Source organism: Chrysemys picta, chromosome 9 (genome assembly GCF_011386835.1).
Source record: "Chrysemys picta bellii isolate R12L10 chromosome 9, ASM1138683v2, whole genome shotgun sequence".
In the NCBI taxonomy this organism is placed as follows: Eukaryota; Metazoa; Chordata; order Testudines; family Emydidae; genus Chrysemys; species Chrysemys picta.
The window spans coordinates 104,142,416-104,169,939 of NC_088799.1; the positions used below are offsets into that span (position 1 = coordinate 104,142,416).

The 27,524-nt window shown below is 59.7% G+C and overlaps 1 protein-coding gene and 1 long non-coding RNA gene across 3 annotated transcripts; one reads left to right on the plus strand and one right to left on the minus strand.

Annotated features, from left to right (window-relative positions):
* Nucleotides 1-412: 412 nt before the first annotated feature.
* On the minus strand, nt 413-26,526 carry IL2RG (interleukin 2 receptor subunit gamma). Of its 2 annotated transcripts, XM_008178948.4 has the most exons (8): nt 26,088-26,526; nt 11,194-11,299; nt 9,964-10,139; nt 6,588-6,730; nt 5,747-5,909; nt 3,194-3,299; nt 2,788-2,872; nt 413-1,518 (listed from the first exon to the last, which is right to left on the minus strand). In XM_008178948.4, exons 1-8 carry the CDS (start codon nt 26,155-26,157, stop codon nt 1,303-1,305), a joined length of 1,065 nt encoding a protein of 354 aa, XP_008177170.2. In that variant the 5' UTR covers nt 26,158-26,526; the 3' UTR covers nt 413-1,302. The 2 variants fall into 2 exon arrangements, with proteins under 2 accessions (XP_008177170.2, XP_008177171.2); XM_008178949.4 differs by lacking the exon at nt 3,194-3,299 and having other exon boundaries at nt 26,088-26,518.
* LOC122173789 (uncharacterized) lies at nt 11,293-23,452 on the plus strand. Its single transcript, XR_006174621.2, has 2 exons — nt 11,293-20,199; nt 20,309-23,452. It is a non-coding gene; the product is annotated as an uncharacterized LOC122173789 (long non-coding RNA).
* Nucleotides 26,527-27,524: the final 998 nt, after the last annotated feature.

Below are 27,524 nucleotides of genomic sequence, written 5' to 3' on the forward strand. Positions count from 1 at the left end.
AGCTCTTCGGTTCCTGGCAGCCCAGGGTAGCAGTGACGTGAGTGCCTGCTGGGCCTCGGCTGCGCACCATGGCCTACGTGGTTGGGTGACACGGCCAATGGGCCAATGGCAAAGCCGTGAGCAGAGGAGCCAGGCTCTGTGCGCAGCCCAGGAGGCGAGCGGGCCACAGGTCAGACGCAGGGGAACAGGCCCAGCCAGAGGGACGCACAATGGATTCCAGCAGGCAAGTGAATGAGTGCGGAGACCCCGCTCCAGGCGAGTGACTCCAGGGACTCCCGCGTCCCAGCTCTGCAAGGAGCCTCAGTGCGAGTGAGGGGCACTGGGCAGAGCCAGGGGACGTGGGCGAGGCTGCAGAGCAGCTGGGTCGGGGGGGGGGGGTGCAGGTACAGAATGCCCAGAGGAACCAACACTCTTGGGTGAGACGGTTTTTATTTATAAAGCTGCTGCACAATCAGCAGCCAGAGGACTCCTCTGCCAGGGCCCTGCTCAGCCCAGGCAGAACGTGGGGAGCACTAGGGGCAGCAAGGCCCAGCAGGGCACGGCAGCCACACGGCCAGGTGCCTTACGCTGGAGAGCTGCCTGGCGGGGATGCCAAGTGCATGGGGGGAGCACTAAAAGAATGCTGAGGGGAGCGTCATATATGTGGAAAGGGGTGTGTGCTTGCATACGGGGGCTGGGGGGAGTGCTTGAGGCGCTGGGCAAGGGGTGCTGGGGTGGATGGGGAGGGGTGCTGGGGTAGATGGGGGAGGGGTACATGTGTAAGGATCTGGGGAGGATGGGGGAGGGGTACATGTGTGAGGATGGGGAGGGGACGGGTGGATGGGGAGGGGTGCTGGGGTAGATGGGGGAGGCGTACATGTGTAAGGACCTGGGGAGGATGGGGGAGGAGTGCTGGGGTGGATGGGGGAGGAGTATATGTGTGAGGATGGGGAGGGGACGGGTGGATGGGGGAGGGGTACATGTGTGAGGATGGGGAGGGGACGGGTGGATGGGGGAGGGGTACATGTGTGAGGAGGGGGAGGGGACGGGTGGATGGGGGAGGGGTACGTGTGAGGATGGGGGAGGGGAGCTGGGGTGGATGGGGGAGGAGTATATGTGTGAGGATGGGGAGGGGATGGTGGATGGGGGTGGGGTACATGTGTGAGGAGGGGGAGGGGACGGGTGGATGGGGGAGGGGTACGTGTGAGGATGGGGGAGGGGTGCTGGGGTGGATGGGGAGGCATTGGGGCGGGGCACAGAGAGTGGGAGTGCAGTGTGAGGAGAGGCGATAGAAGCAGACAATCCTGACTCCTGCTGGTAATGTCACACTCCCACGTAGCTGTTTTTGGAGAGGATCAGCCCAGGGCTGCTGCTGGAGGCTGGCGCTGAGGAGCGCCCCGAGGGGGCTCTCGGCTTGTCACGGCCCTCCCAGAGCGGCGTGCTGCCCTCCTTGGGGGGTAGCTCGCTGACGTAGCAGAAGCTCTCGCTGTAGTTGGGTTTAAAGCTCTCCACGACGTCCTTGGAGACTCCGGCCCATTCCTCCAAGAGAGCCAAACGCAGGTTAAAGGCGGCCCCCTGTAGCAGGCACTCCCCCCCCAAGCTCCCACTCCAGGGCTGCCCCATGGCTCAGCTGAGGGGCCCCTCTCCCCGCTAGGGCAGAGCCAGCCGGCTGCTGGCGCTGAGGGTCACAGTGCACCTATCCAGCACCCAACGTGCTCCTGGAGGCACCAGCAGGGAGCTGGGACCAGGCCGGCGGGCTGATGGGTGCAGCACCTTAGCGCTTGCCTAAACTGCGAAAACCCTGCGAGGGTGAGTCTGAGGCCAGGTCGACTGGCCTGGGCACCCGGGGCCCCAGCAGTGTAGCCGTTCCTGCTTGGCCTGGAGCCCGGGCTCCGAGCCCCCCTCACTGGGTTACGGAGGCCGAGCAGGAGCAGCGACACTGCTGGTGTTAGCTCCAGAGCGGGAGCCCCGTGGTTCTTTGTTTGCAGGGCCGATGTACCCTGAGTCTCGGGGCCAAAATTCAGGCCTGAGGTTGGGGCAGCTCTGTGCATATGTCCAGGCTGACTTCCTTGGGCCAACTGGACGGCCAGGACCCGGGCCCAGGGACTGTCCGTGTGTCGCATGCTCTCGTACCTGCCCTAGGTTAACACTGCAGGCAGCAGCATGGGGCAGACACGGGTGCGCGCCCCCAGGGGAGCTGAACCAGCGCTAGAGGGAAACAGCCTGTCTGTCCCAACTCTCCAGGGACCAGGTGCCCCTATCTGTGGGTGCCTGGCTGAGCCCTATCTGTCTGTCCATCGCCAGGAGCAGGTTCCTGGCCCAGCCTGGCCCATCAGCCCCTCCCGGCCCAGCCTGGCCTGTTGGCCCCTCCGTCCCCAGCCCGGCCCCTCGGCCGCTCCGTCCCCAGCCCAGCCCAGCCCAGCCCAGCCCATGGGCCCCTCTGTCCCCAGCCCGGCCCAGCCCATCGGCCGCACCGTCCCCAGCCCGGCCCGTCGGCCGCTCCGTCCCCAGCCCAGCCCAGCCCAGCCCAGCCCATGGGCCCCTCTGTCCCCAGCCCGGCCCAGCCCATCGGCCGCACCGTCCCCAGCCCGGCCCGTCGGCCGCTCCATCCCCAGCCCAGCCCGGCCCGTCAGCCCCTCCGTCCCCAGCCCAGCCCAGCTGTCCCTCTGTCCCCAGCCCAGCCCGGCCCGGCAGCCCCTCCGTCCCCAGCCCACCCCGGCCCGTCGGCCACTTCATCCCCACCCCGGCCCGTCGTCCCCAGCCCGGCCCGGCCCGGCGGCTCCTCCATCCCCGGCCCAGCACTCTTACCGGGAAGTTGCCCTGGTGGGTGTTGAAGAGCTCATCGAAGTTCTTGCTGGGGTTGGGGATTCTGGGCATGAGAATAACCCAGACTCTGCAGAATGGGAAAGGACTTGTTTAGTGAGGAAGGGCAGCCCCTGGAAGCTGGCTGCAGACACCCTACCATGGGCCCAGGGGCCCTCCTCAGCCAGGCACCAGTCGGTTCCTCTGATTCAGCCCTTCAGCCCTGTTCCCCAGGTGGGTCCTCCTGGCCGAATCCTGCTCCCACCCTGTGTCCTGCCCGCGGAGCTGATGCGGGTCTGGGTCACCGCTCTGAGCCAGGAGGACCTACCCGGGGAACAAAGCTTCTCTGCCTTACAGGGCAATACCTGTGCACAGGGGTTGGGGGCTCTTGGGGAAGCAGCGGAAGACTCACCTTTCCATTCGAATCAACAAAATGACAAGGACCAGGATGAGCATCAAAGAGGCAGTGGGGAGAACCACGTGAATCCAGAACCATGGTGCCTGCTTCTCTGCCACGCCTGCAGAGGGGATGCACAGTGGGTGATGCGGACACACCCCTGGTGTGGTCTGACTGTAGAGGGGAGGGGCAGAGAGGCCATAGGGCTGTTCCTGGCTGGGAGCAGGCAGGAGTCCCACACAGCTAGGAACGTGGGCAGAAACGAGCACTTGTCTAAACGTCAGGCTGTGTCTGAATCTTACTGATTCTTTCTATGTAACTTCTCCAGGAGACAGCCGTCCTATCCACCCCCTGCCACAGCTCCCATCCAGGCTCCCATGGCCTCACGCCCTGATCACTGCAACTTCCCTCCCTCTGGCTTCGACAAGCACCGTCCTGCCTCGCTCAGCTCCATTCAGAATGCAGGTGCAGAGCATTTTCCTCCCCTGTTGCTTTGGCCACATCACCCCTTTCTCTACATCTCGCCTCGGGCTCCCCCTTGTCTAGTGCAGCAAATCACTGCCTGTCTCCTTTCAAGCCTTTGCAGAGCCCCTCTCTGCCTGCCTGTCGTCTAGGGTGGCCAGGCGGCCGGTTTTCGACCGGAACACCTGGTTGAAAAGGGACCCTGGTGGCTCCGGTCGGCACTGCCAACCGGGCCGTTAAAAGTCCAGTTGGTGGCACAGTGGGGGCCCAAGGCTAAGGGAGGCTTCCTACTCACCCTGGCTCCGTGTGGCTCCCAGAAGCAGCCCCTAGGCTCCCCGCACTGCCCCCACCCCAAGCGGCTGCTCCGCAGCTCCCAATGGCTGGGAAACGAAACCAATGGGAGCTGTGGAGGCGGTGCTGTGGGCGTGAGGGCAGCAGGGACGGTGCTGTGGGCGTGAGGGCAGCAGGGACCGCCCATGTACTTAGGGGCTGCAGGGACCTGGTGGCTGCTTCCTGGAAGCCACAGTAAGCGTCACTGGGACACTGCACCCCAAACCCTCTCCTGCACCCCGCAACATCCCAACCCCCTACTCCAGCACCCTTCACCCCAACCCCCTCATCCCCGGCCTCACCCCAGAGTCCATACCCCCAGCTTTAGCCCTCACCCCCCCCCATACGCCCCAACCTCCTGCCCCAGCCCTTCACCTCAACCCCCTCATCCCCGGCCTCACCCCAGAGCCCACACCCCCAGCTGGAGCCCTCACCCCCCCCACACCGCAACCTCCTGCCCCACCCCTTTCACCTCAACCCCGGCCTCACCCCAGAGCCCACACCCCCAGCTGGAGCCCTCACCCTCCTGCACCCCAACCTCCTGCCCCACCCCCTTCACCTCAACCCTGGCCTCATCCCAGAGCCCACACCCCCAGCTGGAGCCCTCACCCCCCCCCCCCGCACCCCAACCCCCTGCCCCAGCTCCCTTCACCCCAACCCCCTCATCCCCGGCCTCACTCCAGAGCCCACCCCCCCAGCTGGAGCCCTCACCCCCCTGCACCCCAACCTCCTGCCCCACCCCCTTCACCTCAACCCCAGCCTCACCCCAGAGCCCACACCCCCAGCTGGAGCCCTCAGTCCCCCACACCGCAACCTCCTGCCCCACTCCCTTCACCTCAACCCCCTCATCCCCAGCCTCACCCCAGAGCCCACACCCCCAGCTGGAGCCCTCACCCTCCTGCACTCCAACCTCCTGCCCCACCCCCTTAACCTCAACCCTGGCCTCACCCCAGAGCCCACACCCCCAGCTGGAGCCCTCACCCCCCCCCGCACCCCAACCCCCTGCCCCAGCTCCCTTCACCCTAACCCCCTCATCCCCGGCCTCACTCCAGAGCCCACACCCCCAGCTGGAGCCCTCACCCCCCTGCACCCCAACCTCCTGCCCCAGCCCAGAACCTCCTTCTGCACCCCAATTCTGGCCCCATCCAGAGCCCTCACCCCCACCTATAGGGGAGGCAGGTTTGTATAATTTTTGGTGGTGCCCAGAACGGGTCCAAGTCCCGCCCCCCCCCCACCTGTTAAGGCTCTGGGAGGGAATTTGCATGTGGGAGGGGTGCGGGCTCTTGGAGGGAGTTTGGGTGCAGGCTCCCTGCTAGTCTCCTTGCTGTCCGGCCGGCCCCCTCCCCCTCCCTGTTTGCCCGCCCGACGGCCTCCTCACCCCCTGCCGCCTCAGCCCTCTCCCACCTCCCCATTCGCCTCCTCACCCCACTCGCCCTCCTGCCTCACCTCCCCACCTGCCTCCTCACCTGGATATCAGGACAAACGGCGTCCCGATCGTACCTTGGTCGGGATGTGGGACAAAGGATAAATATCGGGACAGTCCCGATTTCATTGAAGCACGGGGCCCCCCAAAGTGCAGGGCTCAGGGCTGTCCCCCCGATTCACCCTACCCAAGGGACAGCTCTGGGCCCACAGAGTCGGTGCTTATGCACTATGCAACTACAAATAATAATAATAATTAACATCTTCTCTCTTGTTGGGCCCAGGACGCCCCTTATTAACAACCCAGGGCCGGGGGCCAGCTGGGAAACCCTGGCTGTGAGGGGTGTCACCTACCCTTGTCTGTTGCATTGTTGCCCCAGAACACTGGGACACTCCACTCGCTCCAGAGCTGGGTGGTGCCACAGTACTGACTGATCTTGCTTTTCACATTGAAGGTGTAATACTTCTCGTAGTCCACGCTAGGGAAGGAGAAGATCTTGCCACTGGCCAAGTGCTCCTGAGGCAGAGACAGAAGTTCCCGTGCATGTGAGACAGGGTGGGCGGCTCGGCGCACAAGGAGATGCGCTGAGCACCTGCTGTGAAACGTGCACCCCAAAGCTGGGCTCGCCTGGCATGAGTGGAGAATGGAGCTCAGCCCTGCTACAGTCTCCCTCCCCGTTCCCTGTCCACAAACGACAGACTCCGCCCCTGTCCCCTGCTTCGCTATAGGCACAGCACGGGCACAAGGAACCTCGTTCCGCCTGTGAGTCCCAGCGCCCCGGAGCCTTGCAAGGTCTGTGCTGCTCCCCAGGGCCTGTGTGCATAGGGGGCTCTCAGCTGGCCCCTGGGCAGCGCTGTGCTTCCAGGTGCCGGAGGGGTTCCCAGAGAGAACGTGTTAGTGGTGGGCTTGGAGGAGAATGGGTTGGGGCCTGCAGCCTGAGATGGGGCATTTGGGTCGCGTGAAGGGTGATTAAAGCCAGAAGAGTCCTGAGGTGCAGTGAAGCAGCAGCATTAACTTAGCCCCAGGCTGGCGTGGCCCTTAGCTCCTGGGGGATTGGGAAGGGCAGGGGACCAGTGAATGTGAGCCGTGGGGTAAAGGGGGCAGCGGATGACGGGCTGTGGCCCTTGGGGCCCCCCTCTGAGCTGCCCCTGCCTTGGGTGGCCGCAGGAGGGCCAGGCTGCTGGTTGCCATTACCGTCCATCTGGTGTCCTTGTTGCTTTTGTATCTGACAGCGTATTCCAGGCAGTGGGGCTTGTTGTACATGGAGTCCCAGGTCAGCTGCAGCTGGTTATTGGTTATGTTCTGGATGGTCAGGTTCACTGGCGGAGCGGGTTTCACTACGACAGACAGACAGTACTCTGGCTCGGGGGCGGGACTCTGCTAGAGCGCCAGCCAGTCCCGCTCAGAGTCCCAGATCCCGTGAAGGGGATGGAGGGGGAGTTGGGATGTCCCATGCCCTGGACAGGGAACCACTTCACTTCTACAGGTGCAGGGCCGCCCCTAGCCATTTGGGTGCCCTACTCAGCTCCCCCACGGCCTCCCCCCACCCCTCACCAGGGTCTGGGAGGCAGGAGCTGTGGAGGGCCACTTGTGGGGGCCCCACAGGCCCAGAGTGGCCCGGGGGATTAGCGGGGGGCTGGGTGCAGGGGCTTGGGGGGAAGGGAAGGGATCTCCCCCCCCGGGAAGCAGAGCAGTCCGGCCCCACCCCGCACTACTCCACCAGCCCCCAGCTGTGTCTCTCCAAGTCCCGCCGCCGGTGAGTGCGTGGGGCGTCCTTTCCCCAAACCCCGGAGACATGGCTGCGGCCGGGGCAAGGGAAGCGGAGCGGGCTGGGGCCGTGTCTCTCTGCGTCCTGCCGCCGGTGAGTGCGGGGGGTGTCCTTCCCCCAACCTCCCTGCACTCACCGGCGGCGGGAAGCGGAGCGCCACGGCTGGGAGCTGGTGGAGTAGAGCGGGGCAGAGCGGGGCTGGGGCCGGGTTGCTCCACTTCCCGCCACTGCTGGTGAGTGCGGGGTCGCTGGGGGAGGAGGTGGAATGGGGGTGGGCTGGGGGCAGAGCAGGGGGAAAGGGTAAGAGGCAGGGTGGAGGGAGTTGTCCGGGGCCCCACACTCCCCAGGGACGGCCCTGCCCCTCGGAGCCGGGACCGGCCGAGGGATAGGGCTGGTCGCCAGGGCTGGTGCTGCTGCGTATGCAGCACACAGCTGCCTAGGGCACCATGAAATGTGGGGCAATTTGGTGCCCCACATTTCATGGTGCCCTACACAGCTGTGTGTGGTGCGTATGCCCCAGGACGGCCCTGTACAGGGGTAATCAACAGGTGCTCGTCACCCCGCCAGGGTGCGTGAGGCCTAGGCGCACTGAGGTGAATTCCTCTCAAGATGGGGCCTGCGCAGGGAGACGCCGGCCTGGCTTTGCCGTTTGCTGACTGTGTTTGCCAGCGCTCTGGGCTGGTCAGCACCAGGCGCTGCACGAGTGGCATGGCCAGCCCAGGCAGCTGGCCTGTGTGACAGAGAGCAGAGAGGTGGCCAGCCCTTGTGTGGTGGGTGGGGCTGCCCTCAGGACCCCAGCAGGCCCTTCCACGTGGGGCAGCAGAAAGGCCCTATGGCGGGGTGTTCACCCCAGTGGTGCCAGAACTGGGGGGGCCAGAGCCCCCCACTTTTTGAAACGGAGGGGTCTGGCCCGTCCACTTTTCACCGGGGCAGACCCTACCCCCTTCCCCTCCTCTTTCCCCTGAGGCCACACTCCCTGGCCAGGCCAGCATGGAGCCCAGGCAGCTGTGGGGGGCCATGGTGTACCCTCCACCTGAGAGCAGCCCCCAGCCCGTGTCCCCGGTTCCCCCGCCCAGAGCAGGTGGAGGTGGAGGGTCTCACAGCTGACCACACGGCTTTTACCATGGCCAAGCTGCAGCTCCGAGCCCCTGCTGGAGGCTGGAGCCGGGTCGGGGAGAGCCATGTGGGCAGCTGTGGGGAGCCTGGGTCCCTCCACCTGCCATGGGCAGGGTGTCCAGGGGGTGGACAGAGGCTGCTTTTGGCCCCCCCGGGGGCAGGGCTTCAGGGGAAGGGGCTGGGGCCCCCAGGCCCCCCACTTTTGGGAGAGCTCCAGTGCCCTTGGCTCAGCTGCAGGGCTACGGTGGCTCAGAAGGGGCTAATTAACATGGGAGGCTGCACCTGGGGCGAGGCAGCCTGAAGGTAGGCTGCCGAGTATTACCCGTCTGGCAGAGTGGGGGGGCTGGTATAAAGCTCGGACGTGACACCCCAAGAGGCTGCAGCTGCTCTTGGCCTAGTGCGGAGAGGAGCAGCAGCCGGGGAACCAGCCGGAGGGACAGGGTCACCCCAGGGTAGGGTGACCAGATGTCCCGATTTTATAGGGACAGTCCCGATATTTGGGGCTTTTTCTTATATAGGTGCCAATTACCCCCCACCCCTTGTCCCGATTTTTCACACTTGCTATCTGGTCACCCTACCCCAGGGCTGGTGGAGAAGGAAGCCCGTGGAGGGCAGAGTGGGACGAGGCCCAGGGAAATGGCAGCATGGGGAGAGATGATGCAGACCTTTGCTACTGATTGTCGTGGCCCCTACCTAGGGAAGTGGCACAATCTCGAAGTGGGAAGGCTGCCTGGAATGGCCCAGTGCGCCTGTGTTACCCTGGACGGGACACACTGTAGTGAGCTGGCCGGGGGGCCAAGCCACGGAGAGGAAGCACTACACCTCCAGAGAGCAAGAGGGGCTGTGGTGTGAGCGACCAAAGGTAGGGGGCATCAGATGGGGCAGAGCTAATCTCCAGGTGCAGCCACAAGGGGCCGCCCCAGCAGAGAGCAGAAGCCCCATTGCAGAAGCCCCTTACTGGTTCTTTTCCAGGGAACATTTAGTGGTGCCAGGTGATGGGGTTCAGAGGGGCTCGATCTGAAAACCGCTGTCTCTAACTCGGCAATTTCCCAACGTTCCAGCTGACGTTCAGGGCACCAGGGCATTTCAGTGAGCGGCGCTGACACTCATCAGCAACAGCTCACTTTCCGTACCCTCATCTCTGTAAAGTCCTCAGGCATCAGAACGGGGAGGGCGCTGGCCAGTTCCTGTGTATCCCACCCCACCTGCGTCCCTGGCACCCTGGGTTGAGAGGGGGCATGTGAAACCTCAGGGCATTGGCATCTTTGTGGGGAATTTGGGCAAGGGCGTGGAACCCGAGTTTATAATGTGAACCCTTCTCCTTTGCTGAGAAACAGCTGCTGCTCTGTAAATAGTCACACATGACTTGAACCCGGAGAGGCCATTGGGACCGAGGGACAACAGCGCCTCCTAATGAAGCAAGAATTTCTGGAAGAACGCAAAGCTGTTATTTCTCTCCTCCCCTTCATCCCACTGGCCCCCAAGGAATGTGTGACCAACAGTGACCGCGTCCCTTCACCTCTTCCTGATGTGCAGCGGCCTCTGGGCTGGGACTATAGAGTGGGGGAGGGAGTGGGCATGCAGCCAGTCCTGGATGGAGCTTCTGCACCAGCATGGACCATGGGTGTCAGCTCGCTGGCGCAGCCTGAGCTGGGCAAGTGAAGCATGAGCTGTGCTCTTCCATACCTAGGTCCTGCAGCTTCATGCCTTTGGTGGGGATGACGAGGCTCCTGCCCTCATGGCTGGCATTGATGTGGATGTAGAAGGTGCGGAACTGGATGATCTCGCTGTGGTTGAACCAGCAGCCCGTGTTGATGCCCTTCTCCTGGAGGTAGTACTTGCATTCCACTGGCATGACAGAGCTGGTTATGGAGAGAGCTCAGAAATCAAGGACAGCAGAAAACTGCAAAGCCCGAGGTCCTTGGTCCTTACGGATGCTGCCCTCAGCTCTGCTCTTTGAATGATCTCTGCTGTGCACTCCAGCCCCTGGCCCTTGTGCTGGGTGCAGTGCCCCTCCTCTCTCAGGACTTCCACCTGCTTGGGGAAGGTCTGAATGCACCTTCTGCTCTGGGCTTGGTTCTGGGGCCGAGGAGCAGGTTTGGCACCGTTAGACAAGTGCTGGTGCGATTCTGAGTCACCCAATGGGGAATTCGCTGGCTGTTTAGACTGGAGGCTGGGCTAAGGTGCAGAGCCCAGCCTTTCCAGGTACTTGGGGCTCCAAAGGTGGTGTCACAGGCTGCTCCCCACTGAAGACAAAGTGCCCGTGAGAGAAGCCCGTTCCCCATTGGGTGCCACCAGCAGCACGGCCCTGCGTGTCAGGCAGGGAGGGCTCGGTCCTGGGATGGCACGAAAGAAGCAGACTCTCCAGGGTTCCCGAAGCTGCCAGACTGGCCCCTTAGGGGTTCAGCTGTGGAAGTGCCTTGGCTCCCTGCCAGGGTTCAGACCAGAGCTTCAGAGTCTGGCTCTTGGGGACCCTCCCTGTAAAGAACCCAAGAATTGTCTTGGTGCGATCAGGGACTCTGCAAGAAGTGCCAAGAGCAGGACAGCTCTGCTCTCCCCTCCCTTCAGCCCGCGGGCCCCACCCCCAGTGTGCCCTCTTGCCTACAGCCCCATCTCAGCCATTCCCTCTTGTGTTCCAGCGCCACAGGGCGGCCAGGCAGAGCCAGTCCCCACACCTCCAGCTTCACTGGTGGCAGGAGAGGGAAACTTTCCCACTGCTTCCAGCTCTGCATCAAGCCTGGGCACAAAGCATGCCCCATGCTGCATAACAAGGTATTCGAGCACCCCCGGGGAACCCATTGCACTTCCTTGAGGATGGCTACTGGCCTCGCATTGGTCTGCTTGGGTCATGCTAACGGGGAATACAACCCACAGGACGAGGTAAGAGCAGCCCAGCCCCAAAGAAGAGTTGCCTACCTTGGGGGAAAGTACCAGTAATAGAGCGAATAATTGGCTGTCGGCATCTCTTTGCTGCCCCACATACAGGTTAGGTACTGATCGTTGAAGAGTACGCACTCCACGCCTGCAAGGGGAAGCACATTTTGTGGCTGAGTGACCTGCTCAATTCAGCTGCAGAATCAGGACTAATCCCAGAAGCCCTGACGCCCAATCCCTGCTCTGCCCACTAGCCCACCCTTCAAAGGAAGTGTATCGCAAAGCCAGCGCTGTGTCAGAGGGGAGCATGCGAATGGCCAACCCACCAGGGAGGCGGATTCCTGAGGCGGGGTGGGGGTTCAGACTGCAGCACGTACAGACATTCTGTGGGCGAGGCAGGTGGGGAGCATGTGCTACAGAGGCGGCTCAAGTCCCTGCCTTTCTAACCCACAGAAGAGGATTTATGTTAATTTTTCAGCTAAGTTGGTTCACTGGGGTTATGTGTGCATCCAGAATGCCATCTCTCTATACACTGTGCTTGGATAACGCCAATGCCTGAAGATAGAAATGCCAAACTTGGCTGGGTTTGTAGGTGTTGGTACGTTTGGAGGACACATGCCCAGTGCTCTGGGTCTGAACTAACAAAGGCAGGCTGGAGAAGTGTGCCAGGCACTCAGAACAGTACCTGGTGAGGTCAGTGCTGGTTTTTAGTTCCTGGGGGAGTTCATGCCACGTTCAAGTGGAAGAGCATTGTGTAAGGAGTTTCAAGCTGATGAGCAGTTATCCTGAGCCAGTTCACACCTGCACTTAGCATTTGGCTCTCTGGGATCAGTCTAAGATGCTGGAATGGTGAAGAAGATTGGGGACCCCTGTTCTGTTTGGGCTTTAGTAGTTTGCCATAGGAGGCGCCCAAGTCAGAGCTGTAAAGCTTTCTGTTCTGTTCAGGTTCTTATCCTGCCCTCCTCCTCTGCCTTCCGGTGCAGGAAGAGATTTAACTGACATCTGCCGCATGGGGCATGTTCTTTTTCCCTTTCACTCTTAGCAGGAAATTGCGTAGGGATTTGAAAAAAAAAGAAAAAAAAAAGCATTAGTTGACACATGCCCGGTGCTCTGGGTCTGTACTAACAAAGGCAGGCTGGAGAAGTGTGCCAGGCACTCAGAACAGAACGTGGTGAGGTCAGTGCTGGTTTTTAGTTCCTGGGGGAGTTCATGCCACAGGCAGGGACTTTATCCTGGTGGTGAACAGTTCTCCTGCATCAGAAGAGCAGAGCTGTCCTTGGCCCAGAACTTTTGGCTCCTGGAACTTTAGATATCCTGCACCCGGGCCCGTGAGCGCAGTGAAGATCTGGACCAAGATCTTGAACTCAACTCTGTGTTCTATGGGAAGCCAACACAGGGAGAGGAAGACAGGTGTGACGTGCTCTTGATAGCCCGTGTTGCTGAGACGCACTGCAGCATTTGGCACTGGTTGGAGTTTTCTGGGGGCTGAGGACTTCGTGCCCAAGTGTCTGAGTGATGGAGTTTGAGATGATCTGGCATTTGAGAGATGGAGATGGCAGAGGGTGTGGCATGTACTGACACCCCTGGATTTGAGATGACCGGAGTTGGGGTTCTGCTTTCAGACAATTGGACAGTGTAGGGGGGCAGTCACCCCACTCCAGCCCTGAGAGGGTTAAAGGCAGCCCTGGGGCTGAGAGCCAATAGGAAAAGACTGGGAGGCAGCCAATCAGGGCCAGGCTGGGCCCTATAAAAGAGCTGCAGGGCCTAACAATAAGACAGTCTCACTCCACCCCTGGAGTGGGAAGGGCCTAGCTGCCTGGGAGCACAAGGGTACCTGGGGCAGAGCAGTGCTGGGGAGCTCCAGGCTGAGGCCTCGTTAAAGGCCTAAGCAGGTACTGGGGCTGCAGAGGTGTAGCCCGGGGATAGGCAGAGGCAGCTGGTCCGACCCCCTTGCCAGTGATGAGTAGCCATTACAGACTGTGTCTGCCCCAGCGAGTGGGGGCTAGATGATGACTGGCAGTAGCCACTGAGGCAAGGTGGGCCTAGAGAGTTGGGGGTTCCCCTGGGAGGGGAGACCCAGAGTGTGGGGACTGCTGTGGGGCAGAACCCCCAGGGTGAGGGGCTGGGAGGGACACGGGCCTGTGGCAGATGAGACGTCAGCCAGCAGCAGGCGCTCTGAGGCTGGAAAGAGCTAATTCCCAGATGACCAGCAGGAGGTGCTGTGCTGGTGAGTCAGCGATCTGTTCCGGACAGATTACAAAAGCAGGTCAATAGCACTGAGATCCCCAACTTCACCTACCTGGGGAAACTCTTGGGGCCGGTTTGAGCCAAAGCTCTGCGGCACATCTTGAGTTTAGAGAGAGAAACGAGAGATTCTCAGAAACGGCTTCTCTTGTGGCTGGGGCACTGGCTGTGGGCCACGTAAGAGCACAGCCAGCTCTCAACTAGTTCCAGCCTCCCCAGACCAGGAGAACAAGGGGGTTACAAGAAGAAATAGATCTCGTTTCATTTTACACAGCGCGCACAGTCCCCGGTGGGAAGGGCAAGCGGGGCTGAGACTGGACAATTCCTGTCCTAAAAACAGGACATGGCAGAGCAGAAACACACCCGATTGTAAGCAGCACCCTCCCCTCTGCCTGCACTGGGCGCTCTCATGGCTTGGGAATGAAAGCCCTGGTCCACTGGCTGCTCTCCTTCTCAGCACCCTGGCCTGCTCCCGCCTCTGCCTGCCCTCACTACGACAGGGTTCGCCTGCTTCTCTGGGGAGTCACTGCCCAGGGCGTATGTGTGGAAGGGCCTGCTGCTTATCCTGCTCTCCCAGAGCAACCATGCCCAAGTGGGTGGGTTGTGTAGTGGCTGCCAGCAGCAGCACAGCGACTCCCCGGCCCAGGATGGAGAAGGGGATTCTGAGCAGGCCAGGTTTTACTGAGCTCGCTGCAATACGTCAAGGAGAGAGGAAAGGCTGATGAGTCTCCTCAGCCCAGCAGCTTGGCTTGCCTCAGGCAGGGCCAGACTAAGGCGGAGGCACTACAAGCCCACGTCACGGGCCCAGCTCCTGGTGTCATTTGATGAGACCAGAATCTGTTTTCATTTAAAAAAAAATATTTTTTTTTTTAAAGAATTGTTGCTAGCCCCCCTGGATGTCAAGAAAAACTTATACTCAGGTTACATGTTCAACTGACTCATGCCTGAGTCTGCCAAGAGCCTGAACCGATACCCCAAGGGGGGTGAATTCCAAAACCTGCGGCCATTGCGAGGCTTGGGGTGGGGCTCCGGGGCTCCTTGTGGCATGTGCCGAAGGCTCTGCTTTGCCATGCCATGGCTCCTGAGCCCATGAGGAGTCGGTATGGGTGGTCAGGGATCCAGGAGAGAGGCTGTGCTGGAGAATTCCCCAGGGCATTATGCTGTTTCACTGTGACATGGCCTCCCTTTTAGGAGCTGCCCCACAGCTGGGGCTTTGCCGGTGCTGGTTAGTACCTGTGCAGTGAGAGCTCGTGACTAGATGGAATTGTCTGTGGGGCGAGTAACCCCTGCCCCCGAGCCCCCTGCACAGCCCACACCCCTGTGACTTCCATCCATGTGACCAAGGCTCAGAACATTGCTCTTTACTAACATGTCTTGTGGCCTGAAAGCCCCATGCTGGCCCCCTCCCCACTGTTGTGGGGCCACATGGGTGCTGGGTCTCATCAGCACAGGGTGCTGTGCCCAGCCTGGGAAGAGCCAGTTCTCCAGTGACAGCTAAATACAGCTGTTAAATCCCTCACCCTGCTGCTGCTTCTCCTCCCCGCTTTCCCCCTGCTCCCATCTGCTGAAACTTTCCACTGGTTCCTCCTCCTTTGCAAACCCAATGGCTGAGGCAGTGCCACTTCCCCAGGCCGAGCGCCCAGCAGCCGGCATGGCCCTTTCCGGCCAGGCTCTGGCTGAACCCAGCTGAACCCTGGGTCTGTGTATGACAGTCGGCGAGCTGGGGCCTGGAAAGTCCCTGCTGAGCCTGCAGGCAGGGCTGTGGTGAGCAGCGCTTTGTAAATAGCCGCAGGACGCAGGCTCAGGAGAGCCCTGCCCTGGCTCTGGGTGGCTGTGGTCAGTCAGCAAAGAGAAACCAGGGCAGCAAAGTAGGCCATGGCCCTGAGCTGGGGCTTCTGGGCCTAACCCTGTCAGAGCCCCTCAGGCCCCCAGGACTGGGCCTACAGGGGGTGCGACGGCTGCATTTCAGCCTCTGTGGGGCTACTGCCCAATGCTTCGGAGGCTCCTCCGGGGGTACAGGACACAGCACCTCCCTTATGGCAGGGGGTCTCAACCAGGGTACGCAGAGCTCTGCCGGGGGGACATCAATGCAGCTAGATCACTGCCTACTTTTACAACAGGCGACATAAAAAGGATAGCGAAGTCAGTACAAGCTAACATTTCACACGATGACTTGTTTGTACTGCTCTATAGACTATACACTGAAATGTAAGTACAAGCTTTGTATCCCAATGGATGTCTTTTATAACTATATGGTAAAAGTGAGAAAGTAGCAATCTTTCAGTAATACTGTGCTGTGACACTTGGTAATTTAGATCTTTATAAGCTAGTAGTTTTTAAGTGAGGTGTAACTTGGGGTACGCAAGACAGAGCCGACTCCTGAAAGGGGCAGAGCAGTCTGGGAAGGTTGAGAGCCACTGCCTTAAGAGCAGGAGGGGTAGCTGTCCTGTATGCAATGTCCCCGTAGGTCAGGGGCATAGAGTCATAGAGTATCAGGGTTGGAAGGGACCTCAGGAGGTATCTAGTCCAACCCCCTGCTCTCTTCCATAGCCCTGGGGGAGACAGCCACGCCCTACCTGGGTGAAGCGGGGGCTGGGTGTAGCCATTCTTGCATTATTTTACACACCATATGACTGATGCAGCACACTGGTCATTGCTCTGGAGTAGCCCTGGTTAAAAAGGGCTGTGCTAATTAGTGGATTGGGATGGGCTGAGGAGAGCCCCAAAGGCTAATTAGCCCATTAACCAAGAGGTAAAAAAGGCATAGGAAGAAGTGCACAGGGAAACAGAGAGAAGCAGGCCTGTCAGAGTCAGAACCAGGTGAGATCTCCCCCAGGGAAAAGACCTTCTGTCTCCCCCATCCTTGGCGGAGTGAGCTAAGGATTGTAGGATATTGTAAATACAGAGCAGCATGACTTTGTGCAGGTGGGGAGAAGAACACGGTGAAATAAGCCATGAGGCGGTTGGCCAGAAGGTCTCTGAGCAGTGACAAGAGACAGGAGTGGGACACCCCCTCCCCCCATCCCTCTTGGAGGCTTGGCTGGGATCTGTAGCCAGTAGGGGAGTTTGGCAGCCTGGACCGTGGAGGGGACCCTGCAGTGGCTGGTGAAACAGCAAGCGGAGCTGTAGAAGGCTCTGCCAAGTCTCCAGCAATCCCACCCCCTGGACTGGCAGCCCTTGCTTGCCTGGCTGGCCGAGCAGCGAAAACGCCTGCAGGACTTCCTCAGAGACCCAGCAGCAGCTTCCAGAGCTGGTGGTGAGTCCTGCGGTGGGAGATGGCCACCAGACGTCCAGCCTAGGACAGTGTAGGATGGGCCCTGCGGAGGATCCAATGAATTCCTGGGCACCTTGGAGAGGGCAGCTATGGGGGGCTCTGAGTGAGGAGCAGGCCAGGAATTATGAGGTGATTCAGGCCACCATCTTGAATCAGGTGCATCTGTCCACTGAACAGTACCACCAAAAGTTCTGATCCACAAGGTGGGTGGGGGTTTGTGGGCCACCTGCTGGCTGCAGCCAAGACACCCAAACAGTGAGGAAGATAATGGACAGACTGAACAATTCCTCTAGGGCCTCCCCAAGAACATAGGGGTGTGGGTCAGCTGGCATCAACCAGGTTCTCTGGCTCCCAACATGAAACTGAGGAGGAACTTGCGAAGGCAGATCTCCCCAGGAGAGAACTGACCTGACGGGGTGGGTGTTTGGGAGGAAGACCAGAGAACCTTCAGCTGGAAAGGAGATGGAAAAGGAGAACCCAGAGGAGCTCTAGCCGGGGCTTGTCCGTTACAGGTTACCAGTGCGGGTGGCTGGGACTCATTTAAAAAAAAGATTGCCAGTACATGGAATGCAGTTTTCCCAAGTCTCGTATTTGGGCCAGGACTGGAGGGAAGCAAAAGGGATAGAAACTGTTCTCCATTTCACTAAGGTTATATTGGAAACAGGTGGGGGTAATGGAAGGGCTGCCCTGCCGTGATGGGTACGGACTGGAGCCCTTTCTCCATCAGAAAACAAGCTGGTGTAGGGGTTCTCAGACTGGGGAAGAGGAATCCCAAGAAGGGAAAAATTAAACCTGAAGGGAGAGAAAAGAATAAACCAGAGGAGGAAGGAAAGGAACCCACTAGGCAACCGAGCCTAACTCACGATGAAAGGGAAGAAAGACAACCCAAGCCCTTAACGGAGGCTGAGGGACCCCCACAAAGTTTCCAGGGAGATGAAGACCAGGGGTGGGTTGGCGGTTAGGGCGGGCCTGAGAGCATGAACAAGCTGAGGGATGGGGGAACAGCCCTCAATCAACCAGCAGACGCAAAGGCTGCTCATGGTGCGAAGACTTGTGAGCTGAAACCGAGCTGGGGGTGTGAGTGAGCCTCCCAAGGGGCCCTAGATGATTACCCAGGGACAGAGGAAAAGATCGGAGGTTAGCTCTGCGAGAGCTAAAACAAACATCGCTCTGGCTGTGGTGGTGCAGGCAGTGGCCGGGTCCCAGCCTGTGCTGCCATGTGCATGCTGCTGTTTTTCACATGCGTCTGGCGGCTTGGGCTGGGGGCTCGCTCCCAGCTGCGAGGTGGACACACCCTTAGGAGCCAGCCTGAGAAGAGCAGAGCTGCTGAATGGATTGTTGGGCCCAGACTTTGTTCACTGGCCCAAGGCAGCAGCACGGCTTGGGCCTCTCCCAATCGACACCTGTCCCTGTTGCCTAGCCCCACCAGGGTCATCTCCTGGCCTTGGTCTGTAGTACAGTGGAGGTGGTTGCAATGATCGTGTAAATGTGGCATCGCTTTCAACTCTCAACCAAGCGCCAGCTTTGCCAGAGGCCCCAGCTGAGTGCCCACCATGTCGGCAGGGTGGGGAGAGACGAGCAGCTGTCTAGGGGGACCCCCCAAAATGTTACGTCTGGCTCGGGACAGAACCCAGCTTCTTGCCTTTGCCCTCAGCGCAAGACACGTGCAGGCTGCTGGTGGCTCTGATGTTCGAGGAGCAGCTGGCTGATCAGGATGTCGGTACAGCTAGTGTCGGATCTGCCCCTGCCCCCCGCGGGCTGACCTGATGTGCTGGGTGCTGTACAAACACCGCTAGCTACAGTTCCTGCCCCCAAAGCCTTACAGCGTAACAGGCTGTGTGATGGGAGTGTCCCTGTCAATGGGGGGTGGGGCGAGGGTGACCCAAACTCCCATGTTAAGTGCTCCTGGCCCTGAGCTAAGGGGACCGCCAGGGTAACTGAATTTAGCTGACAGTTTCCCACTTCAGGCACTGCCAGCTGGGAAGGAGGAGGGGGAAAGTGGTTTCTATTACAATGGGACAGATTTATCTGTACAGGAAACGAACCCCCAATTCTGCAGAGCTCTCCAAACTGCCCTTCAGTAGCACCTCCCAACCCTGCCTGTCTTAGAGACTGTTCGTTATTTCTGAGCTCAGACCTGGGCTAGGTGCCTCCTACACGCTCCAAGGCATGGTCCCTGCCTGGGGGAGTCTGCAGTCTGGCATGAGCCTGAAGGATGAGGGGGTGATGACAGGCCACCAGGAAGGCAGTAAAGTGGGGCACTGGGCACCAGAGATGATCTTGTCTGGATGGGGAGGGAGGTGAGTCCACATCAGAGACCCCAGGAGGCGGAAGGAGGTGCTCAGGGCATGGCTGAGGGATGGGTACGGCTCCGAGCAGGAGCCGAAGCTGGGTGCTGGCAGCAAGATGTGGTTGGCCTCCAAGCTCTGTCGTGCTCAGCAGCGAGAGGGCTTGGGGAGGGAAGATGAGCTTGGGCTTGGCCTTGCTGTGCCTGTGCTGAGGCACAAGTGAGAAAGGCGCCGAACCCACAGGAGCTGCTGGGCTCACTCAAGGAGTTCCAGGGTCTCCGGCAGAGAGGAGAGCTGGGACCCGTCTTGCATTGCTCTGGGGAGTGCAGAGCTCACTTAGGCACTACATGAATAATTACCCCAAACCTGGGGGTACAGAAGGTTCGGGGAAGCGCTCTGACGTCAAGCATGTCAGAATGAAGGTTCTCAGTGCAGTCGAGTGGCTCCAAGAGCGAAGCGCAGGGCCTGAGATGGGCCTGCTAAAACGTACACAGGTGGTGGCCTGCTTGAAGGACAGCCAGCACAGAGCCTGCTGCAAGAGGGGCTGTTCTGCACCAACCTGAGGCTTCCCCGAGGCAAGGAAGAATGGGCAGGCTGGAGAAAACAGGTAACGGAGCTCGTTACTGACTCCGGGTGGGCTCTGCCCAGGTCTGTGCAGCAATAAAGAGTCTTCTGGAAGCAGCAGGAACAGAGACTCCCACTCTTGACAGGCCTTTGGAGTGGGCCCTCTGCAGCCAGTGGGTTCTGGTTGTTTCCACTCCACCCAGCGATAGGTACACAAAGGGTTAACGAGTTGCTGCGGGATCAGGCAGCCCTGCTCCAACCTGGAAGGGTCAGGCTTGGGGGGAGAACGCAGCAGCTTGAACTTTGTGCCCCTGCTCGCCAGAGCCTGTTGTGGGGCTGCTGGTTGATTTGTCCCAAATGACTTAGCAGACTGGCCTCTCACCAGCAGCTGCCGGTGGTGCCCTGCCTGAAGGGGCAGGAGCTAAATTACAAACCTTTTATTTCCTTAAGCCTGACGGCGACCCAGTGTGGCTTGTCCCGAGCCCAGGCGTGAGCCAGCCACACCCCGTTGTACCACTGGCCTGAAAGCATTGCTTCTGCTATTGCCTGATCAGCATTACAACTGCCCCAGAAATCGGTGCAAGGCAAAGGAGCAGGGTTCTGCCAGGCCTGGGGGGAACCGACGTCCACGTAGATGACAGGCTAGGTATGGAGACGTCAGGAAGAACGGAAAGGCAGGTAAAATTCTGAAGGCAACTGAGGCTGCAGGAGTAAAATTAGATAAAGAAAAGTGCTGACAACCCCAGCTACAGTCGTCGTGTCTCTTTTTTCCCCCCTTCCCTTCCAGGTGCTCTACAAGGAAGAACCCACACTGGGAGGCAAACGGCACATCGCCAGCACCACTCCTAGCTCTTCCTCCGCCTGCACCTGGCAGGCCCTGCCAGCCCTGGTCTTGGCTTGCTGGGAACGCGGCCTGTGAGGAAAGCCAGGCCGGGGGAATTGCTCGGTGTGAGGGGTGTCTGCTGGGGAAGTGCCTCGGGAAGCAGGTCAGAGAGCTGCAGGAGGAGGTGGCTTGTCGGGGAGCAGGAGGACTTAATTGACAGGATGCGCATGGATACATCTGGGTGGAGGATTCTGGCTGACTGCAAACCGAGAACCAGCTGCTCTATGGGGAGGAGACTGGCGGCTGGCCACCTCGGGCAGTAGCTTGTGCTCTCCCCAGCCCACCCCAAGTCCCTGTCCATTGAGGTGAAAAACCTGGTAGCTGTATTGACAACAGGAGGTGAGGGGCAGACCCCAGTGGCTGAGGAGGAGCCATTTGCCTCCAAAGCTGGAGGATCACAGCCACAGCAGCCGAGAGGAGGATGCGCAGGATGCCAGAGCTCAGAGATTCCCTTCTGAGGAGGATGGAGGCGTCCATCTGCCAACCCATGATGTCCTGGGAGGTGCAGGCACTGCCTGGAGCCTGCAGCCAAGATGTTATGGAAAGGCTGAAGCGGCTCATCCATCCCTCTGACCACCACCCTATGCTGCTTATCCACCTGGGCACTAATGACACTGCTGGGTCTCACCCTGAGCAGATCAGCAGTGACTCCAGGGCTCTGCGCATGAGGGTGAAGGAGTCAGGGGCACAGTCTGGGTCCATCCTTCCAGGTGAGGGGAAGGGCCCAGGCCAGAACATGCATCCTGGAAATGAATGCAGGGCAGCGCAGATGGTGTCGAAGGAAGAGCTTCAGTTTCTTCCACCATGGGATGCTATTCTGGGAAGAGATGGGGCACAAAGACTAGTTATCAATGATTCACTGTCAAACTGGGAGGGTGGATCTAGTGGAGTCCTGTGGGGGTCAGTCTTGGGTCTGGCCCTAGTCATTATTTTAATTAATGACTTGGATAATGGAGTAGAGTGCGCGCTTATAAACTGTGGTAGGAGGAGTTGCAAGCACTTTGGAGGACAGGATTAGAATTCAAAACCATGACAAATTGGAGTATTGGTCTGAAATCAACCAGATGAAATGCTGCAAAGGCAAGTGCAAAGTACTACACTTAAAAAGAAAAACCAAATGCACAACTACACAATGGGGAATAACTGGCTAGGTGTTAATACTGGTGAAAAGAATGTGTGGGGGGGTTATAATGGCTCACAAACTGAATAAGAGCCAACAATCTGCTGCAGTTGCAAAAAAGGCTGAGATCACTCTGGGGTGTATTATGTAACACACAGGAGGTGACTGTCCCGCTCTGCTCGGCACGGGTGAGGCATCAGCTGGAGCACTGTGCCCAAAACAGGGGAGACGGAGTACAGAGGAGAGTAACAAAAATGATGATAAAAGGTTTAGCCCTTGTCTACATCTACTTTGATATAACTTGTGTTGCTCAGGGGTGTGAATAATCCACACTCCTGAGTGACATAAGTTACAGCGACCTAAGTGCCGGTGTAGAGAGCGGTGTTTCGGAGGGAGAGCTTCTCCCGCTGACACAGCTACCACTTCTCGTGGAGGCAGGAGTTATTAAGCCGATGGGAGAGCTCTCTCGCGTCAGCATAGAGTGTCTCCACCACAAGCGCTACAGCAGCATCGGTGCCGCTGTAAGTGCTGTAGTGTAGATGTAGCCTTAGAAAACCTGACTATGGGGGAAGGTTAAAAAAACTGGGCATGTTTAGTCTTGGAAAAAAGACGAGTGAGAAGGGACTGATAAGTCTTCAACTATGAGAAGGGCTGTTTAAAGGAGGAGTGTGATTAACTGTCCTACCTTCAGTGGACATGGAGAACAAAACGTAATGGGCTAAATCTGCAGCAAGGTAGATCTAGGCTAGACATTGGGGAAAATCTTTCCACCTACAAGGGTAGTTAAGCTCTGAGAGAGGCTTCCAAGGGCTATTGTAGAATCCCCATCAGGGAGATTTTTGAGAACTGGTTGGACAAAGACCTGCCAGGGATGGTCTAGGTTTACTTGGTCCTGTCTCAGCATTGGGGGCTGGACTAGATGACCACTAGTGGTCCGTTCCAGCCCAACATTTCTATGATTAAGAGAAGGGACGAAGACAGAGCCAGAAGTCAAAGTGCCTAAAATGCCACCACCTAACCATGTTTTGGAGCCGCTGCAGTTCCACAGTTCGGTTAAAGGCTTGGAGCACATTTATACAGCATGTGCACTCAAAAGTCCTGTTTTGTCACAAACCGCATAACACGGATTAATGTCTGAGCGGGTCGAGGAGATCCTCTGAGCTGCAAGGGAAAGGATCTGAGTCCGTGTCCAGGGGGTGGGGGACGACAGGGTGATCTCTCACCTTCATGTAGCCAGTGGCCTGTGCTCCCACTGCCATGCTGGCGCCTCTGCATTCATTTATTGATCAATAAAATTTGCAGATTTTTAACATTTTTGGAGCAGAATGCCCTCAGGAGTAACAGATGCTGCCAGCTGTGGTTTTGCTGGGATGCACCTCTTATGCCGAGATGATGGGAAGCCTGCAGCTAGTTTTCCAGACACCGAGAGCAGGTGCACCCACATAGAGAGAGAGAATGTTTGAACAACAGGGCGCTTGAGAGAGGAGTGGTATCTGCAGGGTCTCTATCACTCCAACTAGTGACGTGCCGCTGGTCATGAACAGCAACGCTGGTCGAGAGAGCTCTCGCATGTGGGTGGCAAGCCCAGACGGAGCACTGGCTTCCTGTTCAGCGAGGATCCCAGTTTATTCCTGAGGTTCTCCGAGTGAGAGTAACACACAAGGGCCTGCCAGCCTCCCCACTGACAGCAGAACAGACTAAACCAGAGACTAAAGCTGATACACATCAAAAAACTATACCCACGGTGCAGATACTTATCAGGGCCTCACATCCTGCTGCTGAACTCCATGCAGTGAGAGAGGGACTCTCCATGACAGAGTTTGAGCAGCTCTGGTAACTGCATTGCAGGCCCATGGGCCTGGCAGGACTTACAGGAAAAGATTGTGTTCTTTAGTCTAATAAAGCTCCTCATTCAGCATTACAAAAAACTGACTCATTCTCTGAATCTTTGCTGCTGGCCTGTGGTTCACAGCTGACCCTTCCACTTCCCTCTCCAAAGAGAATGGATTTGAGCAGCGCCCGCCTCCTGCCCCACTCCTAAAACCTGAGGCCAGTGCTCTGAGGGTTCAAGCTGGAGGCTGATGAGATTAGAGCCTCTTTCCCCACGGAGATGAGGGTGGGAGCTTGGCAGCTTTGCAACTTAGTACTTCCAGTGCGGGATCTGGCCTTGAGTCCCCCCATGGCCTCTTGCTTGCCGCCGCAGTGGGGGAAGCAGAGCTCAGGAGTGCCCCACTGCACTTCCCCATTTCCTGCAGCCAGGCAGGAGTGGTGCTGATAGGCTGCTCTGAGAAGGTAGAAGGGAGGAGATGCCATGTTCTGCCCTGCAGCCAGATGTCACCGCCCTGATGGACGCTACGCCCTGATGGACGCTACATACTGACCAGCAGCCAGACATCACCCCGCCCCCCCAGCCGTCACCCTGACGGGCGCCATGTACTGCCCTGCGGCTAGCTGTCACGCTCCCACCCCAGCCGTCACCCTGATGGGCACCATGTACTGCCCTGTGGTCAGCCGTCACCCCCCCACCAGCCGTCACCCTGACGGGCACCATGTACTGCCCTGTGGTCAGCTGTCACCCCCCCACCAGCAGTCACCCTGATGGGCGCCACGTACTGCCCTGCGGCTAGCTGTCACGCTCCCACCCCAGCCGTCACCCTGATGGGCACCATGTACTGCCCTGTGGTCAGCCGTCAACCCCCAACCAGCCGTCACCCTGACGGGCACCATGTACTGCCCTGTGGTCAGCCATCACCCCCCCACCAGCCGTCACCCTGACAGATGCCATGTACTGCCCTACGGCTAGCTGTCACCCCCCCACCAGCAGTCACCCTGATGGGCGCCATGTACTGCCCTGTGGCCAGCCATCACCCCTCCAGCCGTCACCCTAACAGATGCTACGTACTGCCTGGTGGCCAGCCATCACCCACCTGAGCCATCATCCTGACAGATGCCAGGTACTGCCCCGAGGCCAGACATAACCCCCTAGACGTCACCCTGACAGGCACTAAGCACTACCCTGTGGTCAGATATCACCACCCTGAGCCGTCACCCTGACGGATGCCACGTACTGTACTGCAGCCAGACGTCACCCCCCAACTGTCACCCTGACAGATGCCACGTACTGCCCTGTGGCCAGCCGTCAGCCGTCACCCTGACAGGCATCATGTACTGCCCTGCAGCCAGCTGTTGCCCCCCCAGCCGTCACCCTGACAGGCGTCATGTACTATCCTGTGGCCAGCCATCACCCCCCCAGCTGTCACCCTGACGGACGCCACGTACTGCCCTGTAGCCAGCCGTCAGCCCCCAGCCATCACCCTGACAGGTGCCATGTACTGCCCTGTAGCCAGCTGTCAGCCCCCAGCCGTCACCCTGACAGGTGCCATGTACTGCCCTGTGGCCAGCCATCACCCGCCCCCCAGCCGTCACCCCGACAGGCACCATGTACTGTCCTGCGGCCAGCCATCACCCGCCCCCCAGCCGTCACCCCGACAGGCACCATGTACTGCCCTGCGGCCAGCTGTCACCCCCCAAGCTGTCACCCTGACAGGTGCCATGTACTGCCCTATGGCCAGCCGTCACCCTGATGGGCGCCATGTACTGCCCTGTGGCCAGCCGTCACCCACCCCCCAGCCGTCACCCTGATGGGCGCCATGTGCTGCCCTGTAGCCAGCCGTCACCCCCCCAAGCCGTCACCCCGACAGGCACCATGTACTGCCCCGTAGCCAGCCGTCACACGCCCCCCAGCCGTCACCCTGATGGGCGCCATGTACTGCCCCGTAGCCAGCCGTCACCCCCCCAAGCCGTCACCCTGATGGGCGCCATGTACTGCCCTGTGGCCAGACAACACCCCCACAGAGCCACCCCCTGATGGATACCACATCATGCCCCTGCAGACGGACACCCTGGTCCCTGACCGACGCCATGTACTGCCCTGTCGAGAGATGTCATCCCTTGAGCAATGTCTTCACTCATCATTGCTATTTCACTTGTGCCAATATATTTTCCAGCACATCTCGCACAACGAAGTGCCCGAGTGACACAGAGGCGGCCTCTAGCAACAGAGGAGTTACAGCTCATGATGCAGCAATGCAGCCTCTTTCCCCCACCCCAGGCATCACGGGGAGACGTGAATTCAGCCTCCATGGACCATTCAGGCCTTACCCTTGAAACAGCGAAGGGGCCAGTTTGTGCCGATGGTGGTGACTTGTGATGCTGACAAGACACCGCGAGTTAGCGACCTGAGTTTTACCAAATGCTTCACAAAGGCCCCCAAACCGCCATCAGGGGGTGATGAGTCAACACCTGCCTAAGCTGGGATGGCTCTGAACCCACAGGTCAAAGACTCTACGGACAACGCACAATCTCCAGAGCCTCCCCCTTGCTAGAGAGTCACTCTCCCCACCCCATAACGCCTCATGCTCCTGAACTCCTGCCTTGCCTTGGTGGCCCGTCAGCGAGGCCGTTCCCCAAGCTCCAAACATGGCCTGTAGAACAAAGGCAGGAAGCGGACTGAGGAACGTGGTGGGCAGCTGGGACTCAGAGCGGCGTGAGCGCGAGCATTACCTTGTTGCCTCTGGGTGGCCATGGCTCGCTGGCTGCGAACAGCGAGCAGGAGGATTAGAGTCAGGAACATCCCAGCTTCCTTCCTGGCAGAGGCGGGAGCGAGAGGGGACTCGGTGGCCCTGTACTGCCACGCGTTCTCTGGGCACCTGGGCCAGGCGGCAGAGCTGGCTGTGTCACTGAGCGCTCACTGCTGAAGGAGGATACTACGCAGCTCACTCAGCTTCCGCACGCATTGCTGCTTCCTGTACAAAACCTCGTCCCCGAGTGCTTGCAGACAGGACAGTGATAGGTCCTGGCAGCCCTGGGGGATAGGCACAGAGCGTGCTTCACTCTACAGCCAAGGGAAACTCCCTGTGAGCTGCAGCCCAGCCTGCGGAGAGCATCTCTGCCCCATCACGGCGGGGTCAGTGTAGGCAGATGAGGTGCAGCCGGACTGGAAAGGCACCGGCTGCAGCATGGCCTCATGGCAAGGGGCGCTGGCATCACGACCTGGCCTGGTTGTGTGTGACAATGGGCTGGGCCTGCCCCAGGACAGGACCACGGGCTGCCCCAGGGCTGGAGCATGGGCCGCCTCAGGGTGGGACCACGGCCTGGAGCACGGACTGCCCCGGGACAGGACCACGGGCTGCCCCTAGGGTTGCCAACTTTCTATTTGCAGAAAACCGAACACCCTTGTCCCACCCCCTTCCCTTAGGCCCCACCCCTTCTCTGAGGCTCCGCCCCTGCTCACTCCATCCCCCCCTCCATTGCTCACTCTCCCCCACCTTTGCTGATTTACACTGGGCTGGGGCGGGGGGTTGGTGTGTGGGAGGGGGCGAGGGCTCTGGGGTGGGGCCCGACATGAGGGGTTTGGGATGCAGGAGGGGGCTCCAGGCTGGGGTGCAGGAGGGGGCTCCGGGCCGGGAGGGGGCGAGGGCTCCGGGAGGGGGTGTGGGCTCTGGGGTGGGGCCGGACATGAGGGGTTTGGGGTGCAGGAGGGGGCTCTGGCTGGGGTGCAGGAGGGGTACAGACTCCAGAGTGGGGTCAGAAAGGAGGGGTTTAGGGGGCAGGAGAGGGCTCCGGGAAGGGGAGGGTGTGTGGGAGGGGGCAAGGGCTCCGGGAGGGGGTGTGGGCTCTGGGGTGGGGCTGGACATGAGGGGTTTGGGGTGCAGGAGGGGTACAGGCTCCAGAGTGGGGTCAGAAAGGAGGGGTTCAGGGGGCAGGAGGGGGCTCTGGGAACGGGAGGGTGTGTGGGAGGGGGCGAGGGCTCCGGGAGGGGGTGTGGGCTCTGGGGTGGGGCCGGACATGAGGGGTTCAGGGGGCAGGAGGGGCTCCAGGAAGGGGAGGGTGTGTGGGAGGGGGCGGGGGCTCCAGAGTGGGGTCAGAAAGGAGGGGTTCAGGAGGCAGGAAGGGGCTCCAGGAAGGGGAGGGGGTGTGGGCTCTGGGGTGGGGCCGGAC

Excerpts from the sequence above, each read along its gene's own strand:
- IL2RG (XM_008178948.4), bottom strand. The coding sequence starts at position 26,157 with ATGTTCCTGACTCTAATCCTCCTGCTCGCTGTTCGCAGCCAGCGAGCC. Across the intron at positions 10,140-11,193 it reads TACTGGTACTTTCCCCCAAG|CTCTGTCATGCCAGTGGAAT; the intron begins GTAGGCAACTCT and ends CTCCATAACCAG. Across the intron at positions 6,731-9,963 it reads CATGAAGCTGCAGGACCTAG|TGAAACCCGCTCCGCCAGTG; the intron begins GTATGGAAGAGC and ends TGTCTGTCGTAG.